Raw genomic sequence first — 19,099 nt, 5'->3', positions numbered from 1 at the left:
CTGTTTGGAGGTAGTTCAGACATTTTTCCAGTTAAATAAGTTAATGAAACTTTGTTAATTTGGGTCACTTTTGCATACCACAGCGGAGTGATAGATGTTCTTTTGCTAGTCTTGCAGATGGAAAGAATGCCAGAAGAATGTTAAAAGGAGTATATTTCTTATATTACTGGTTTAGAGCACTTCTGGGGAGGATCTTTTGCCCTAAGGCATTCCTTAAGCATGTAAGCAAAGCTATACATATATGCATACATATAGATACGTATGTGTACATGTCGCTGGACAAACAACAGAAGTGATTGTCAGAGCAGAAATCTTGACTGAAGATACTATTTTGTACCCTAACTACTAGCTAGTATTACTGTAAAATCCAGATCACTAGTTCCCGGGCTCTAAATGCCAAGCAGGCTGGTCTCACCTAAAGAAGCAACTGGTATATACTACTTGGATCTTCTTATAGTTTTATTTCAGAAGCTAGTTCTCTTTATGCCTTCAAAAAATTGTTTTAAAGGCATAGATGTGAATGTACTTCCACATTCTGATAATTGTACGTTGTCCTGTTGCACATAAGGTTGGGAATGGAATGCTGCACAAAGCATTTCTAACATAGTAACCAAACTCCATAAAGGTTTGTCTGAGTGAGCATCAGTTCGGCTGCAGTTCAAAACTTAAACAGCTGGCAAGGTTAGTAAGAGCAAAGGCTGTTCTTCCTGTAGGGTTTTGATTAGACCATTTTGCATAAACACAGTATTCACCCTCACACTGCTAACTTTGCCCTAAAAATTATGAGACAACTTTACCAAAATGCGCCTTGACCACGCAACTTTCATCTTACACTTTCGCTTAATTGTGTTGCTAGTCCAGTACTAGGTTTATCTGGAATGGAGTTAATTTTCTTTACATTAGCCCACAGGCTGCCGTAGTTTAGATGTGTGACTAAACCAGCACAGACAACACACCAGGGGTTCAGCTGTGCAATGCTTGCACAGCATCAGGGTCTCAGTTTCTCACTTTATGACAATGATGAGTAGGCTGAAGGTGGGCAAGAGGCTGGGAGGGAACACGGTGGGGAGAGCTGACCTGACTGACCAAAGGGAAATTCCACACCATGTAAAGTTGTGCTCAGCGCTAAACTTTGGGCAGGGGTAGGTCTCTCCAAAGCAGCTGTTGCGTGAGGACTGGTTGTGCATTACTCTGGGGGGTGGGAGGTGGTGAGTGAGTGTCTTTGCACGGCTTACACACACACACACAATTTTTCATTCATTTATTAAGCTGATTTGCTTTGGTCTGCACTTTTTTGCTTTTGCTCCTCCAAATCTCCAGCCAGCACAGGCCTGAAACTGCTAATGACAGCAAACATCAGACAATAATGAATACAACATCCTTGTAAAGAAGTGTAACTTATTAAATGATCAGAGACCTCACAGAAGTTCCACACTCCTATACAGGTATAAAGTTATGCAATAAATTATGAGACTTACTGGTGAAATAATACATGGGAGTAAAATTAGCTTATTTTGCATAATTTGAGGGTGGTTTTGGGGGTAGGATTACTTCTTGATTTTTTATAGTGAGAGGTGTAACAGGTGGCTGGAGCAGTGAAGGAGGAGGACCAATAACACTCAGACTCAAGTCTTTCTCAGTTTTACTTCCTCAGGCTGAATTACTGTTTTGGCAGCAGCCAGCTACTTGGCAGTGAATTGCTGCAAGAACAACAGTGTGAACCAACAGGCTTTCTTTGGGAATCTTCTTGTAAACACAAAACCAAGAAAAGCGGAAGCCAAATTGCTGCAAACCCAGGAATGAATCCTAGGTTACCTGAGAAAGAATCGCTTTTTATTTGCCATAAGCATTTAAAAAATCCATGGTATTGTCTTTGATAGAATAAATCATTTAGATGTAAACTAAGATAATAAATACTTTTGCTAAGGAGTGATGACAGAATTTGCTATCATCTAGCTAAACAAAAAAAGCTTCCCCATTAAGACTAGATTGTGTGGACAATTAGAATATGCTGGTTACCCACTTTAGGGAAACAGTTAACTTTGAACGAAGGGTTTCTTTTTCCCACAGGGCACACTAGGAAGGACGCTTACACGATACTGTGTGGTGTGATTGCTCCTGACCTTTCTGCAAACTGGGTGTAGTTTACAATATTCTTTCTAGGTTGCCTTCAGACATGCAAACCTGAGGAACAGTAACTGTAGATTTGCCTTGAGACCATCAGGACCATAAGTCAAAGACTGAGAAGCTCACAGGATCATTTTAAACCCTGGAATGTGAAAAATAACATCCGTATTCTGTTATTAGACAGTAGTTTGGGGTTTTTTTTGTTGTTCTTTTGTTTGTTTGTTTCCATGCATGCAGCATCTTTTTTCTTTTTACAGAGACCTGTAAAGTAGGAAGTGCTAAAATGTAAGGATTTAATGAGAACAAAGTACACACAACAGTCTTTGTCATTGAAAGTCACTTTACTGATGTTACAGTATGTCAGTAACATTGAAAACCACAGGCATTTGTATTAAATACTCCCATGGAAGTAGATACTGTGATGCTGTTATTAGAAGTGAGCAGGAATTTAGAACCCCAAATTATAATTATTTGATTTTATAAAAAGCGACATTTTGGTTAGCTACATGAAAGCCAGATTCATTCACTTCAACAGCCCAATGCCTGTGATGTTTTATGACAGAAATATCACACTCAAAGCTAGAAAGTTGTAAATTGCAATGCTTCATTTTGGTATTTGTCAAAATCTTATGTTTCTACTACATCAGGTATGATTTTTTTAAGGATTTTTAACAAGCAAAGACAACAATATGATGTAGGGTGGTTGTTTTTGCCAATAGTAGCCAGCCCCAGTGGTGAAACGAGATTCTCATCACCTCTGTCAGTGTTTTACCAATCAGGGCTAGTTCGAGTGAAAAAATAGTTTTGTTTTTCATTCCTTTTTACAGCAATGCCCAAGTTAAACATCAGCACAAAATGAAGCTGGCAGAGGCAATGGGTATATACTGCCCCAAAAGCTTTGCTGAAAGAACTGCTTGTATTGTGTTCTCTCCAGCAGATTAAAAATTTTGCAATGCTTTGCTACTTTGAAAAAAATATTCCGCATTTATGCAACAATAAAAATATGTACTGTATTCTATATAAAACACCACCTATTTTCATATATATTTATCCTTAAGGAAAGAAAAATCAGGTTATATATTCACAGTTTGAGTATGTTCTGGACTGTATCTCCAAGCATAAAATACACAGAATCTCTACACAGGCAGTGAGCAGGAGTCCTTGTACCAATAATTGAAAGCAATCAGCAACTGCTGTTCTACAGAGCCTTAACAACAATGCATGATTAGCTGCTCGCACCACTAGATGTACAAGGTCAGCCAGGCCTACACACAGAATTTCTAATGTGATTGTAAAAATAGACTCTCCATGCCAAAATTAGAATATATAAGGTCTTAAGGCCTCGTGTTAAGACTGGTTTTTTTAACCAAAACTATTTGTTTATTCAGAGGAATACAGAAACAGTAAAGAAAAAAAGCAAAAGCTTGTTGCTTTGACATTTTATGCTCTAGTAATTAAAAATAGTATAAGACAGACACCCATGCTTCTCCTTTAGAGAATGTGTTTTCTTTTTAACTGCTCTGTGCTTCTTTTCCCCAGTCTTCCTTGCCTCACTCTGTGTTAATATTGCAATAATGATCTGTCTACATAGCAGTTCTTGAACAGTTTAAAGCTGGCTTAGCTGAAGTGATCTTGAAACACATGTAAATGGGATGCTAGAGAACTAAACCTGCCACAGCTGGCTAGGTGAGCCAGTTCTGAAGTTTCTCCAGTGTGAGCAAAGGACCACATTTCTGTATTCTGCACTTATTTTTACTGCTTGTTTTGGTTGAGATAACATCTGAATGTTGTCTGTAGTAGTGCTTCTCCAAGTAAACTTGTGGAATGACAAGATACTACATATTGGGTGCATGAGTTACTGTTAAGAAAGCTGTAGTTGCCATCAGCATCCATACTTCCAGCACCAGAAATATTTTGCGTAAACTGACTTGGAAAATAGGTAAAAATAGGTGGCTGATAGAAACTATTACTTCCTCTCCTGTTTCTGATGAAACCACACTTAAAAGAGTCCTATCTATCTGTATTGCAGCTACATCTACACAATCAGTTGCGCTCTTTCCTTGTTTCCTGCTCTAGTAGGATAACAGGCACATGCACACACGAATGTTCCCTCACCAGGAAGTCACAGGATGACAAGCTGTACACATGTGCAGTTTATTCATATTGGTCTTCAGGAAATCTGCTCAAAGCCAAATCCCATATTGCTGATAAATGTCATTATGGTTTGGAAACCATGCAGATTGTGGGTCATCAGCTCAGCAGTCTGATGAATTCTGGGCAAAACAAAAAAAAATGGCTTCAGAGGAGACCAGAATTCACAAGTTCTAAAAAATGAGGCAAATAACCTCACATTGTGGTTGATAACAATAGCCCAAACAGTCTGCTAATGATACAGAAACTCCAAATAACTTACTTAGAGAAAGCAGCAGATGATCTTTAGACTTGGAGCAAGAGAAACAAGACACAGCACAACTTACAGGTTCACAGACTGGGTGTTTAAAGAGGCTTAGCCTTCACCCGTGCTAAAGGGTGAAAAAGGCACAGGATGGCTGAGCCACAAAATAGTTTTACCCCTTCTCGTGGTTGAAGCCCAGATGGCAACTAAGCAGCAGCACACATCGTTCACTCCCCCCTCTCCGACAGCGGGATGGGGGAGAGAACTGGAAAAGTGAAAAAATTGTGGGTTGAGAGAAGAACAGTTTAATAGTTGAAATAAAATAACGATAATAGTAATATTAATAATATATTGTAATGAAAAGGGAAATAAGATAAAACATGTGAAAGACAAGTGATGCAAATGAAAACAATTGCTCACCACCAAACGACTGAAGCCCAGCCACTTAGCCAGCAGCAGCCTCCCCCTGCCAACCTTACCCCTTGTTTTATTGCTGAGCATAATGCCATACGGTATGGGATATCCCTTCGGTCAGTTGGGATCAGCTGTCCCGGCTGTCTCCTCTCCCAACCTCTTGTGCACCCCCAGCCTACTTGCTGTTGGGGTGGGGTGAGAAGAAGAAAAGACCTTGACTCAGTAAGAACTAAAACATAGCAGTGTTTATCAACATTGTTATCAGCACAAATCCAAAAACTAACCCCATAGCCGCTACGATAAAGAAAAATTAACTCCACCTGAGCCAATACCAGCACACTAGTGCAAGCTGCACGAGACCTGAGCTCCATCACCTTCACTGTAGTGAGAGTAAAAGATGTATTAACAGCACTGGAGCAATCTATCCAGGAAATTGTGGGGAAAAGTGATTGATGACTGATTTAGCAGCTTTTTGATCTTAGCCAACTAACACAAGAGGCTGTTAGTGGTTGTAATTGTCATTCATGGAAACGCTTTTCAGTAGGAGTGGAAAGAAGAGAACAGGAGCTTGCTGAGCTTTACCCTAGAGTGTGGTAATTTTTATACCACAACTAGGTATGGCATTCAATGACAAAGCAAGCCCTAATTGCTAACTTGCTATCCTGGAAGATTATAGAGTCTCATCATTCCTTCATGTTACATCCTCTCCTATTTATTAATGAATTCATTAATGAAATTACTGAAATGTTGATCAGAATTTGTAGTATATGCATGCCTATAATAGTGTACATACTCATTCTTAGCTCTGGTCTTGAAAGCTGTAGTCACATTGGTGTTGACAAGACCACTCAGTTCATCTACAACCAGCAACAGGAATTCAGGTTAGAGAACTTCAGTACACTAGCTACTGACACACTTCCTTTTTAATTTTAATTCAGGCTCAAAGGCGCATTTGTTCATTAGCACACTCAAAATTACCTAGTGAGTTCATCAGCTTAGCGGGTTCAACATCTCATCGGGAACTCTATAAATCATTTGGAAGTAGCTATCTTCAAAGTCAAGTCATGCTTATCAGGTAACTGGCAAGTAGTGACTTAAGTTCACAACTTAAGCAAAAGGTAGGCTGGATAAATTTAACAACTTCCTTAAAATTACTTACGTAAATGTAACAAAACTATGTGTAAATTATCAATCACAACCACTTCTGGTATATTGCCTGAATATATTCACCAAAAGTCTATCGTATAGATTAGTGAAGTTCTGGTTTCAACAAATACAGAATTAGCAAGTAAATTTTTACTTGTTAATCTGTGGCACCATTGTGCAGCATTTTTATTTCGATACGATCTCTATTTTCCACTCTCAATCAGTTAGGCATATTAATTTTATTTTAAATTATACAAGATTCTTCTCCCACATTGAAATACATAACACTAACTTAAGTACAGCTCGTCCTGCAGGTCCTATGCTCATATGGGCAATTATTTCCATTTGAGAAGATCTGGTAATGTTTCCAGTTCAACAGGCATCTACAGCATAGCTAGCAATAACTAGTTCATTTATTAAAATCAAAATGAAAACAAAGTAAAACCATGAGTCTCAATGAGTCAAAGTGACAGAGCTATCTTATTGACAATACAAGTACTCTGATATTTTAGACTGGATGAGGTATTACGCGACAATTTCTATTGCTATTGCCAGTGTAACTAACTACAGTGGATAAAAATACTTGCAAACTTCAAGCTTATTAATCTGGCAGCTTTCCAACACACTAAGTTTTAGAAGTAGAAAACCATAGAATGTAAGCCAAAGACTTCTCTCTTCAACCTCCACTTTGTGGGCTTTGGAGTCCCACACAGCCCTGCCAGTTCAGGTTTTGTGCAACGACAAGGTCTCCAGGTTACCAACCTGATGCAAAATTCCCTGCAGAAGAATTCTGCAAGCACCCAAGTCCTGTGATGTTCGCACTCTAGACCATCAAAGTGAAAGTCAGTATTTATTTAACTCAAACTCAGTGCTCATACCTAGACTTCCAGTCACTACATATCTACAAGTGTTAAACTGGCTGTTAGAGTTACATAACACAGCTGGATAATCATACGCTACAAAGGAATTATACCAAAACAAGAGAGAAGCTAAAGTACATACTACATTGCAAATACAGTCAGGAGAGCCACTTGTTTGCAAACCGGGAGGCTATGAACATTACACAAAGAGCCAGTATGTTATATCCAGTTCTGTTTGCCAAATCTTGCTGCTTCTGGATAAGGCAAAACGGAAAGGGAAGAGTAAACAGTGGTAAACATAAAGTATGTACAGAAATCTAACAGGATTATTCAAAATTACATGCCAGTTTGTATCCAAACAAAGTACCGTAAAAGGCACATGATGAAGAGACCAGTTACTAAAGATGAGATGCTAACATAGGAGAGAAAATTGCTTCCAGGCGACAGAATAATACAACAGCTGTTGGCTTAGCATAATGTCCTACTGCGGGTGAACTCTTTGAAGGTCCTGCTCAAAAAGTCCAGTGGAATCAGTAAAAGACATACTGATTTCAAGCGATTGTGGCTCAGACCCTAATTTCATGAGCTTCATGCTACCAAATATCTTTAACCCAGTTACCTACGCTCAAAGTAAATCTTTGCAAAAAATATTCTTCAGTGCTGATGGATATTTACTCTTCACAAAAGTGCAGAACCCTTTCCTAAAGCAATTACGAGTGACTGGCTCCTTCCAGATGGTCTGTCTGCATCCACTTGCGCTCACTCATACTTGTCTTTCTCCAAAATACTTACCAGAACCTGTCAACCGTGAAGGAAAATCATTTGAACACTAAGGCAAATATTTTGTCGTAGTCCAACGTACAGCCTAATCATAAAATATAGTGCTTCTAAAAATCTTACATACTTTACAGTTGCTGACATCTTTAAACATTTCTTAATTTAATCTTACATATATATGACTTTATTGAGAGACTTAAAAGTTAAAAAAATATATTAAAAGGCTGCAAGTGTTGGGTTCACTTATTAAAGGAAACACATGAAAGAGGTAGAAGATTCAGAAACACCCTCGATGTTCCCGTTACAGTAACATCTAATTGATCATACAGCTGTTGGGCAACGTATGTAATGGCACCACACAGAATTGGGTGTTTTGTTCTGCAGTGGTACTACCTGAAGCAAAGAATTAGTCAATTTTGGAAAGCTGGAGAATTACAAACTGATTTAATATGGTCCAGTTTCTTACTGACCGAAAATTCCCCATCAAAGGACATTTGTTTTACAACAACCTTTAGAGAAGTCTCTTTAGGGTGTTAGAAATCTAACCATCCACTTACACACAAGATTAACATCTCCATGGTAAAGGATTTTTTCCCCTCACCCCATTTTTTCAGGCTAAACTCACTTGCACTCAGTTTAATGCCCCCAAATTTGTCAAGGGGGTTCAGGGGCACCAAGCATAGCATTCAAGCACATGGTAAAGGCGATTCCAGTAACAAATAAAAGTTAAAAGACAGAAATGAAACTGGCTACTTGCCCAGCACTGTTATTATCTAGTGCAGTGAAATACTTTGCTTCTCATAAGCTACCCTTCACCATCTAAAACAGTGTCTGAAATGCTCTATCAAAAATACACAGTGACTCTCACCGGAAGGACTTCACATCACCACATCCTGAATTGACTACTTAGAAGTATTCCCAAAAGTCCAGTAAGTTTGGACTGCACATTACTTAAAGATTCTGTCTCTGCTGTCTGCTGAATCAGCCTTGATTACACCTGTGAGACATACCCTGGTCATCTCAGTGAAACACGGATTTTGGGTGGGTCCTCTTATGATGGTTTAAAACAAAGTGCTGCTGTACTGGTTTCCGCAGTCTGCCATACAACTGAGATTGTCAAGACAGTATAAGATACTGAAAAGGTTTTGGTCAAACACCAGTTTCTGAGAGACACAGGTTTACATTTCTGTACTTTCTGTATTTCCAAAGATGTCTGCTTGTAATACTAGAAAATCTGAAGTGTGATGATGTTAGTCATGACTGTTTCTTTAGGCATTTGGCAAAATACACTTACGTATATAACAGCTATTTTTGACATTATCAAATGTTTACATATATACAATCTGTATACGGAGATTATAAACATGTAAAGTAAAAAACCCAGATATAATCCTTGTTTGTTTGACGTTTGCATCAAATAGTTGCCTTTCAAAGCTTGAAATCCTGTCACAAAAAAAAAAAATCCTATATTTCTTATTCCTGCATGCTAATTTCTACAACAGTATGTTGTTTATCCCTTACATGTGGAAAGTAAAGAACACAAGGTTCATGCATATGGCGTACAAGTTTACATCAGCTGGGCCTTCCAGGGGGTGCGTTCCTGGCTCCACTGTGGTCTGACTCAGGACTGCAATAAACCAGAGATTAGGCGGGGCTGGCACACAGACTGCAGTTGGCATTCTAGGTAAGTGGATCTGTCATCCTGCGGAATAGCCTTGTCACATCCGGGCTATTATCCCATGTTAATTGTTCTGATTTTGGTTGTTCATCAAATCCATAAAATAGCAGTCAACAAAAAAGAAAGAAATAAAAATTAAAAAGCGGCTTTTTTCCCTTCCAGATGAGAGGAGGTTCTCACTGTGATCACGGGCATCTCTGTTGAGCTTTCGAATTGACTGAAGAGCAGATGAATGTGCAATTACTCAGTGATGCTGAGTTTCTATAAAATTCCAAGTAAACAGTTCTGATGTCACCCCAGGAGTACGGTGCAGCTAAATGGACGTCTCCCATAGCTGGAGAGGAGGAAAAGGAATACAAACACACACTGAACACCAAGACAAACCAGGCTGTTACCCAAACACTGTGAGAAGCTTGTTTGGGGAACTGCATCTACATCACTTGGGTCACCAGGGCTATGCTCCCAGCCTCTGGTGGGTAACTGTTCAGACCACAAAGTCATTTCAGCATTTCAGCATGATTTGTAGTTAGCACAGTAAATGTCCACAGCTGGAGTGCAGAGTTTGAAGGAATCGTTGTAGCATCAAATTTGATGACAGCTTTTACCCTACAATTATGCTAACTAATATTAGTGTAGAGAGAATCTCCCACTCTCAGAGAGTTTTCCAAACAGGAATGGGGGCAGCAACTTGCAGATTCCCTCAGCAGACTCTATTTTTCATTACAAAAAGGACAGAGCAGTGATGTGAATCTTGTCTGCATCAATATGAACTAAAGCTATCACAAGTAAAGGTCCTAAAGTAAATTTTAGGGATGGAGAGAGGGGGGAGTTGCTTATTCAAATATCTGCTGTATCTGAATTGGCACAAAGGAAGCAACAGCTAGTGCTGCCTTTCCACAGCAGCTGGAAATCTCTCTGTGTGGAGCATCACTATCCATCGCATGTTCCAGTGGTTCCTGCTTACCCTGGGCAGCTATAGTGGGCTCAGGTCATAAAACAGCAAAGCCCCTCCAAGTCTGCAAGAGACTGATGCAAGCCCTCCACATCCTCCTTAACTGGAACTCTGACACCTTTCAATAAAGCCGGAAAGCAGCTATCCCCCAGCTTGAATGAGAGTTGCTGGCAGCATCAGCCCCTCCCCAGGAGGGGTAAGGGAGGACAGCCAGAAGCACCACCTGCTCCAGGGCTGCCCCAGGCACACTCTGCTTGAAATAAGAAAACTAGTGGAATCTGGGCTTCAGGGCATGTTTACCACCAGCGTGAACAGGTATCTGTAAGTACAGCCACTGAGGCTGCCCTAATCACTGCCAGAGGCTCAGCCTTCAGCAGCCTCTGGAGTTGCGTGTGAGAAGGAAATGCCACTCCTGCTCTCACTGTCAGTCAAAGATGCTGATCTGCCACACTTTCCTTCTGAAAAACTACCAGTAAATTAAGTCACTGATGAAACGCAGAGAAGAGGGACACATACCCTGGCACTTTGCCTGTTGGCTTTTTTCTCCTCGTCAGGAAGAGGTGGCATTGGGTAAGGGTATTTTCTGCTGGAAGCAATAGATCCAGTGGACGAAGATGGAGACTTTGCAGGAGACAGTGTCCTGAGATGTTGAAACACACAAAATAAATGTGATGTCTTCGGGTCCTAGCACTGCAACAGCAACTGCCATTACTCTGAAGCTTGGTTCAGAACCAAGTATATAGCTTATCATTTAGGTCAATATTGGGGAGGGATAAAGTTTTTTGTTTGATCAGTAGTCTAATTATTTCATAATACAAATAATGGTATCTATAGCTTACAGGAACACTGGAAGAAAAAATAAAATTTCCTAATTTGTATTAGAGTTGTATTGTATAACAAAACCAATTTCTTAAAATGTTTTATATGGTACTGTAATTAATCATTATAAAATTAACAAACCAGATCTGCAATTGAATAAATATGGAACTAAAAGACAAACATGGCACTATAAAGCCTAAACAGAAACAGTAATTGTATAAATACAAGCTGAACAATGTCTTTTGCCAGTGACTAAATGGCAATTATTAGTGTCTTTATGCATAACTTACACATCTCCTATACTGACAGAAATAAATCTTTTATTTAATAACACATTTACACAAATGCATGCACTCAGAGGCCAAACTGTTAGTTGTGAAGTAACAAAGGCATATACAAAGTGCTAATAACAGATTATTGTACATGCAAGCATCATACAGTGCATATTGTTCCAGCCAAAGAAAGAGTCTGATGAGAATATACAAAAATGGACTGATTAGTCAATGGCAATCAGCATTTCTGTACAAGGTGAGTAGAGTAAGCAGGAGCAAGTAAATGTTTGTATCACATGAAAGGCATTCTTTTCATGTCAATAAGGCAGAAGCACATTATTGACTGAAATTTCATTTATTATTTATTTATTTACTGTCTAGATAAAGAAAAACTCTTATGCTTCTGTTTTGAGATTCTGCACTTTTCCCACTTGAGAGGCTCCTATCAGGCTCTAAACCTGGGCAAAATAAAAGAGAAAAAAAGCCTCAAAATAATAAAACTGAGCTACCCTGCCCTTCTTGTTCTGTTTTGTAGACGGAGGGCATTTTTCTAAGGAGGCCTCCCACTAGTGCAGGCTCATCCTCCAGATCCTCCCTGAGCACTGCTACCTACTACCTTTTGACCTTAACACATCCCTGAAGATGGAAGGTTTCCCTTGATTTCTACAGACAGGTCTTCCAAGCCCCTCAAATGCAGCAGGGGCTGCGTGTTGTGAAGTTTTAGATGCCAGTGATGAGCACCATTGCCAACACAGAATCATAGAAGAGTTAGGGTTGGAAAGGACCTTAAGATCATTTAGTTCCAACCCCCCTGCCATGGGCAGGGACACCTCACGCTAAACCATGTCACCCAAGGCTCCTTCCAACCTGGCCTTGAACACTGCCAGGGATGGAGCATTCACAGCTTCCTTGGGCAACCCATTCCAGTGCCTCACCACCCTAACAGGAAAGAATTTCTTCCTTATATCCAATCTAAACTTCTCCTGTCCAAGTTTAAATCCACTACCACTTGTCCTATCATTACAGTCCCTAATGAAGAGTCCCCCTCCAGCATCCCTATAGGCTCCCTTCAGATACTGGAAGGCTGCTATGAGGTCTCCATGCAGCCTTCTCTTCTCCAGGTTGAACAGCCCCAACTTTCTCAGCCTGTCTTCATACAGGAGGTGCTCCAGTCCCCTGATCATCCTTGTGGCCCTCCTCTGGACTTGTTCCAACAGTTCCATGTCCTTTTGTGTTGAGGACACCAGAACTGCACACAATACTCCAGGTGAGGTCTCACGAGAGTGAAGTAGAGGGGCAGGATCACCTCCTTCGAGCTGCTGGTCACGCTCCTTTTGATGCAGCCCAGGATACGGTTGGCTTTCTGGGCTGTGAGCGCACACTGAAGCCGGCTCATGTTCATTTTCTCATCGACCAACACCCCCAAGTCCTTCTCCACAGGGCTGCTCTGAATCTCTTCTCTGCCCAGCCTGTAGCTGTGCCTGGGATTGCTCTGACCCAGGTGCAGGACCTTGCACTTGGCATGGTTAAACTCCATAATATCACTGATACCAAGGAGCCACAGGAGCCACCCTTGGCACACAGTCCCACTTCCCTGGCATTAGGGTTAAAAGAATCAGGTCCTTCCACTACAAAGGATTACAGACAAGGCAGGGACTCTTCTGTGTCTGGAAATGTTTTGTATCTCCAGTATTAAGTGAAATTTATTTACCTTTGAATAATTATTCTTTTATTTTGGACTAGTATATCATTTTGTTGTGTCTAGCTCCCTAAAAGAGCAGTCTCTTGTCTCCCATACAAGCAATGATTAAAGGCAGCCACAAGCAACAAGGCGTCAATGGAAATCATATGGTGAGAGCTCTCTAACCTAGCTCATGATGCTCTAATGCCTCATACGGTAGGAAACCCCTAAGTTCAACAGCACTTAAAAAGTTAAGGTTGCTACAATTACCCAAACATGGAAGAGCACATGCACTTTGATTGCCCATTAAGATGAATTGGACATAAACAAATGTTTTCAGGAAGAAAATTACAAACAGCTACTGCAGTGTAAAACAAGGTTTTCAGATATCCAGCAGCACAGACCTGGGCACCAAACTGCACGTGCAAGAAAACAAGTTATTTAAAATAAAGAAAACAAAAACCAAAAAACCAGGGAAAAGTCCTCAGCAATACCCTGCTGCTCACTACCTGTACAAGTGAGCTCATCTCTGCTCACACTTGGTCTAATAAAGACCTCTAATAAGCTATTAGTAGATCTAGAAGAAAAAAAAAAAAAAACAAGGGGAAGAGGAAGGGAGTAAGATAAGAGGAGCAGATTTTACATATTATTAGTAATCAATTATTCATTAATTTTGTCCCATAGCTGCAGCAGAATTTTAAATCTTCATGTTTAAATTTAGAACAATGCACATGGAGATTATAAGCAAGGAACACTGGGAGTGTTAGATCTGACTTGGCGAGCCCTATCAGAAACCTGCTTATATACATACGACAGCCCGGAGGTGGCACAAAGAATGAAGGCATCTTCCATCCTTTGCACCACAATCAGGCACAACATCGCCTCCTGCAGGCCACATGCTCTTCCCATGAGGGGTTATTTTAGGCACCGCAAGAGAAGGACATGATGAGAAGGAAAGCCATGGCCAATCTACCTGTCCATCAGCCTACTTAGGTGATCCTGGAAGCAGCAAGGATACCCCAAGGATAGGGTATCATCTTGAATATTTTCCTCACACAGCAAGTCATCTGACCAGGATCCCTAGCTGAGCCTTTAGCCAGGCAGCTTTGTACCGTAACTCAAAACACACACTGCCTGCTCAAAAGATTTTGAAGCCCAGAACCTCCAGTGTAATTGCCTACATTTCCTTTTTCTCAACACCCCTTCGCATTGCCTGCTCAACTATGGTTTGCACACCTAGCTCGGTAGGCACATTGCTGCTCACCTGCACATGCAAAGCTACAGTCAAATACATCGAGAATGCAGTTGCACACTGACAGAAACGACCTTGCCCTCCCCTCACAGGGCCTTGCCGCTTATTTCTGCTACGCAGTTACATGCTGGTTTTTGTCATCTTTGGTGCCATCTAGTGAGACTGGGAAAATGTATCACTACCGAGCTCACACATCTGCGGTAAGCGTAGCTGTTTGAGGTGGTTTTGATCACCTTTCAGGTTATGCCCTGCAATTGTGTATGTGCTGTGTATCCCAGATTTACATATACTTTAAATGAGAAAGAGCCAGGCATGACTTTTCTCATTTACAGGATGGAAAAGGACGGCATTCAAGGGACACTTGCAGGTAATGCTGGGGTTAAACGGAGGCAAAACTTTGCAGTTTTGATCAAGGGTGGGATCCATTTAAGCTTTCACTGGGGTTGTAGTTCTCCTGCTATCAAATCCATTAGCTTTCATGACAAATGTTGCTTTCAGCTGAAATCTATACAAGAAACTAAAACTTCATTCTGCCTTACACATGGCACAACACAGATCCAGGGGTTTCACTGCCAACCCCAAATGAAGCCATGCACCCCAATGCGCTGCAAGAATTCTCATTTCTGACCTCAAAGCAAGATGTAGTGGCCACTTCACACCCATCTTCTGTCCTGGAAGTTGAAACTAGGAGTGTGGGAAGACCTGCGATCCACAACAAAACAGCGTGGCAGCAGGAGAAGGTCTGCATGTACTGTCCTGCAGCCAGGAGCCTGCCTGTTTGGTCTTCTCCTCACTTGAATGGGGAGAGTGCTGGCCCACAAGAGATGGTTTGCAATGTGTCACTTGGTCACACAACTGAACATCTTAGTGTCATTTTAGCTATACCAAAGGCAGGTGGCCCTGACAGATCTGAACTGTTTGTAAGCTACACTTGATTCTGTTTTGCAGACTGAAATAATTTAATGAAATTAAATTAACATTCAACCTGATGAAAGCATTTCAAGCCCACATGTAAATACTACCAACCCAACCTATCCTTTGGTACCGTGGGTTCAGCTCTTTGTAGGACATCATCAGCCTAAATTATCCTACATTAGGAAGTTGGGATCTGCAAGTTAGATGTGGCTAAGCATTTTAACATTTTAAATGCCATTCCTTTTAAAACCCAGAGATGTGCAGATTTCCTCAGGAAGTGCAGCAGCAGAGAGGAGGCTCAGCTCCTGGGGTCTGCAAAAGAGGCAAAGGCTGTGGCCTGAGCTGTCCACTTTAAGCACAGCACAGCAAGGACCCAGAAGCAAGCATTCACATGCTCTACTGAATTCTTTTCCCTAACTCTTGAAATGAAATCCTGATCCTTTTGACATCAATAGACACCATTTCCATCGTCTAATAAAGCGTTTCGCTCTGGTTGTAATAGGGAAAACTTTTCCTTTAAGCACAGTCTAAAGCTGCCTCAAGAAGAGCCGGGAACTAACGGCTGATCACAGCTCTGGCCTCAGCTGGATGCTCACAGAGGAAGGCAACGAACCTGGCAGAGCAGCAGAGCCAAATCTGGCTGATCATCAGCTGACAAGAAATAGAGGAAGAAGACAGCAAGAAGACCAAGGCACATTAAAAACAGGAGGGAAACGATAGCCTGTTGTTTCCTGCCTTCCATGCCCGTTGCCAGTGCCCTTCTGATACAGGACTGCCACTTTCCTTCTGGGTATGTGTCCTGGGTATCCATCTAAAAAGCCTGTTTTCTTGGTAAACTATTTTTATACTTAACTCCTACAGAATCTCAGTTTCTGTAAATATTTGCATTAAATCAAATGTAGGCAGCTCAGTGCTTCAGAAGGTGCCATCTAGACTTTTTTGTCTACAACTGCCTATGGAAATACTGCATTTGGGGATTTTGACAGTTTATTTTCTGATACAATCTTGGTTCCTGAGTCTTTCGAGATTCAGTAAGGGTTTCAAGTAACCATAACCATATTTTATAAGGTCAATCTGTGCAGCAGCCACTGTAATTGGCAGTAACAAAAACAAGCAATAGAGTCACACTGGTAGAACAGTGCCCCTTGCAGCAAAGCCGAAATAAGGGCAAGGCTTCCTGCCTGGGTTTATTGCTGTGGTTACACAGCTATGGCCTGGCATGTAAAATTAAAATCTAGCCTAGACTTTGAGCAGAAAAATGAGATTTTTCTTTACAGACCTAATTTTTTTTACAGAAGGGAATCCCACAGCTGGGAGCCTTTTGGTGCCAGGGACACCAGCTACTATTATTACTATCATTAATAAAAAGTAATTATATAGAAAAACCCACTAGACTTGTAGACAAAAAAAAAAATAACTAGGACACCAGGTGTCAGAGAGACAAGGCTGGGTTTATACAGATGCTTTTCTAAGCTGATGGAGCAAGTCTTTGTGAAGACTAATATCTCTATTTTCTAAAAAACGGCAATGTTCCTAGGAATTGTAGGAAGTGGGTTTGTCATTTTTCCTGATTCTACTTCAAGTCTACCTGCAACAGCACCAGTCATCAACACACTATTCCTAAAACTACAGGGAGACAAGCAAAACAGAAGTGCTACTTTGAGGATGTCTTGAAAAGAACAGAGAAATCGAAGATCAGAAACAAAAATACTACTCAGCTAATTATCTGGTGTGAATGGCTTATCCTTGGCTATGATTCTTAAAATGTAGTATCAGCTGCAGTCTGACTTCAGCCTGGGTTTATCAAACATGATTTGTTTTGGTTTGTTTGTGAATCACTTCACAAACCCTCCGTATGATGTTCAGACGCACCATTCTTAGGAACAGTGTCTTCCTGTCCGTGACAGATTAACCAAAATGGTAACTGAGTTTTGGGGAGAAATTGTTCAGTTCAACTTCCTTTAAGCCCATGGCAACTCATCCCAGGAGAAGATTCGATCCTTTGCCTTCCATAAATGTGTCTGCAGAACACTTCCCCATGGTTACCTCAATTAGTTTACATATACAGTTTTCTAAATTTATTCTGGTTTCTTTCTCGTTTCTAAAGCTACTGCTGCAGGCAGTGATTAGAAAGTTTCTATGGTGTAAAGTTTTTAATTTATGTTTCATCTCTGCCAATATATAGGCCTTAAAATTCACGTGGGTCAGCTAAATCTTCATTTACATGCAAAAAACCACTTCATTTATCTCAAATATAATTAGAAATGTGACCCATTCAGTGCAAGAGCTGAAAGCCCTCAGAGGCAGGGCACACTCCATCAATTTAATCTAGTTACTAAATATCAAGATATACTGATATTAAAAGACAAAAATTAAATCAAGAGTATTCACACAGGAATTTAAACCTGTTTAACTAAACTATTTCAAGTAACGTATCTTAAACTAATGGTATCTTCATATTTCATCAATGCCTTTGCTTATTGCAACCAGACGGTTTCTGATACAAACAACCTGAAAGACAGCTATGGGGTTAGGTTATGGTGGGTGACGGATGGCCTTGTGCAAACAACAAAGTTCAAGAGGGCATTTTTAGGAAAAGGTTTTCAAATAAAAACACACCTCAGTTCCACTGTGAGATTGCCTAATTTCACCTTCCAGTGACTTCTGGCCATTATCATTCTTGGTCTGCTAGTCTAAAGGACTTCCCACAAAGATTTTGCTCCATAAGCAGCTATGTGGATTTTATGATCAGGTAAGCATTTAGCTGCTCCATTAAACTGAACAGCTTGAAGACCTGCATTCCCTTCCAAGGTGTCTCAGAGCCTAAAACTTCCTGGCTTTTGAACACGCTTGTTGAACTGCAGACACCACAACTGGACCCTGTATCCCAATGATAAAGCAAGCAATGGTAACACTACTGGACTCACGTCACCCTGCCTGAATGTCCAAGCACCAACAGGGAGACCTGCTCAATGCTGGCTGGCACAATCACGACTTCCTGTAAGCCTTGGATTCTCGTGTCAGGAATTTTCACTCCTTGTTCAGGAATGAGATGGGGACTGACAGGCTTAAATTTACCTCATTTGTCCTGTTTGTTCATCAGAAAGCCTTTCTGTAACTTACTTTGTGATTTAAGAGTTCTTGAAAACAAACATAAATGGTTTAAAAAGTGACATCTTTATGCTCTTTTAAGACTTTGAGATATTTTTAAATCTAAAAATTGCTAAATTCCCTCCCTGTGTAATACCTGCCAGTGTTACTATTGGAATAGAAGTGTTTCATTAGCAACTTGCGATACATCTCCATCATGTGCTTTTTTCCCAAATGCACACTGGACATTTTATAGTATTTGTCATAAATTGTCTCCCATTCTCTCCCATGCTAGCTGATTTTTTTCTGCTGACTCAACCTTCTGTCTCAGCTGTGGGATTGTGTCTTTTGGGAATCTACTAAAATATTCTCAGTCTCCTGCTTCATGTCTAATAGGGAGGCCAGCCTCATCATCTTTCTTCTCTTTAACTTGGAATGTATCAAATAATACACACTTTCCCCTTTCAAAAACAAGTGACATTTTGGGTGTACCCTACACTCACTTGTAACAGAGTCATTGATGGTTCGATAAATAGAGCACAGAGTATATTCTCATACATTTAGTTTTCCAATTACAATATATAAATTATTTCATTGCAGGCTGAGGGTAAAATACCACTACCTTTTATTCTTTTTTTCATTTAAATTTTAGTATGCACTATATAAGACAGTGGGTAGAGTCAGTGTATTATGAAACCACTTGCTTTAGTAAATTACATTC

The 19,099-nt window shown here is 40.5% G+C and overlaps 1 protein-coding gene across 13 annotated transcripts in view; it reads right to left on the bottom strand.

Annotated features, from left to right (window-relative positions):
- Positions 1-6,302: 6,302 nt before the first annotated feature.
- The window catches only part of ADAM22 (ADAM metallopeptidase domain 22), a 131,219-nt gene continuing 118,422 nt past the window's right edge, over positions 6,303-19,099 (bottom strand). For 12 of the 13 annotated variants that reach the window (XM_061468402.1, XM_061468404.1, XM_061468405.1 and 9 more), the window contains 2 exons: positions 10,866-10,989; positions 6,303-9,731 (listed from right to left, as the gene is read on the bottom strand). In XM_061468402.1, the coding sequence (XP_061324386.1) occupies positions 9,711-9,731; positions 10,866-10,989 (145 nt within the window). In that variant the 3' untranslated portion in view covers positions 6,303-9,710. Of the gene's footprint in view, positions 9,732-10,865; positions 10,990-12,973; positions 13,699-19,099 lie in introns of those variants that run through there. The other variant, XM_061468409.1, reaches the window with a different exon arrangement.

The sequence above is a fragment of the Pezoporus flaviventris genome, unplaced genomic scaffold (assembly GCF_033815535.1).
Source record: "Pezoporus flaviventris isolate CSIRO_AGI_PZ_B2104156 unplaced genomic scaffold, CSIRO_AGI_Pfla_v1 ptg000047l, whole genome shotgun sequence".
Lineage (NCBI taxonomy): Eukaryota > Metazoa > Chordata > Aves > Psittaciformes > Psittacidae > Pezoporus > Pezoporus flaviventris.
Note: the sequence above shows the minus strand (reverse complement) of the source record. Positions and strands in the feature narration are given on the sequence as shown.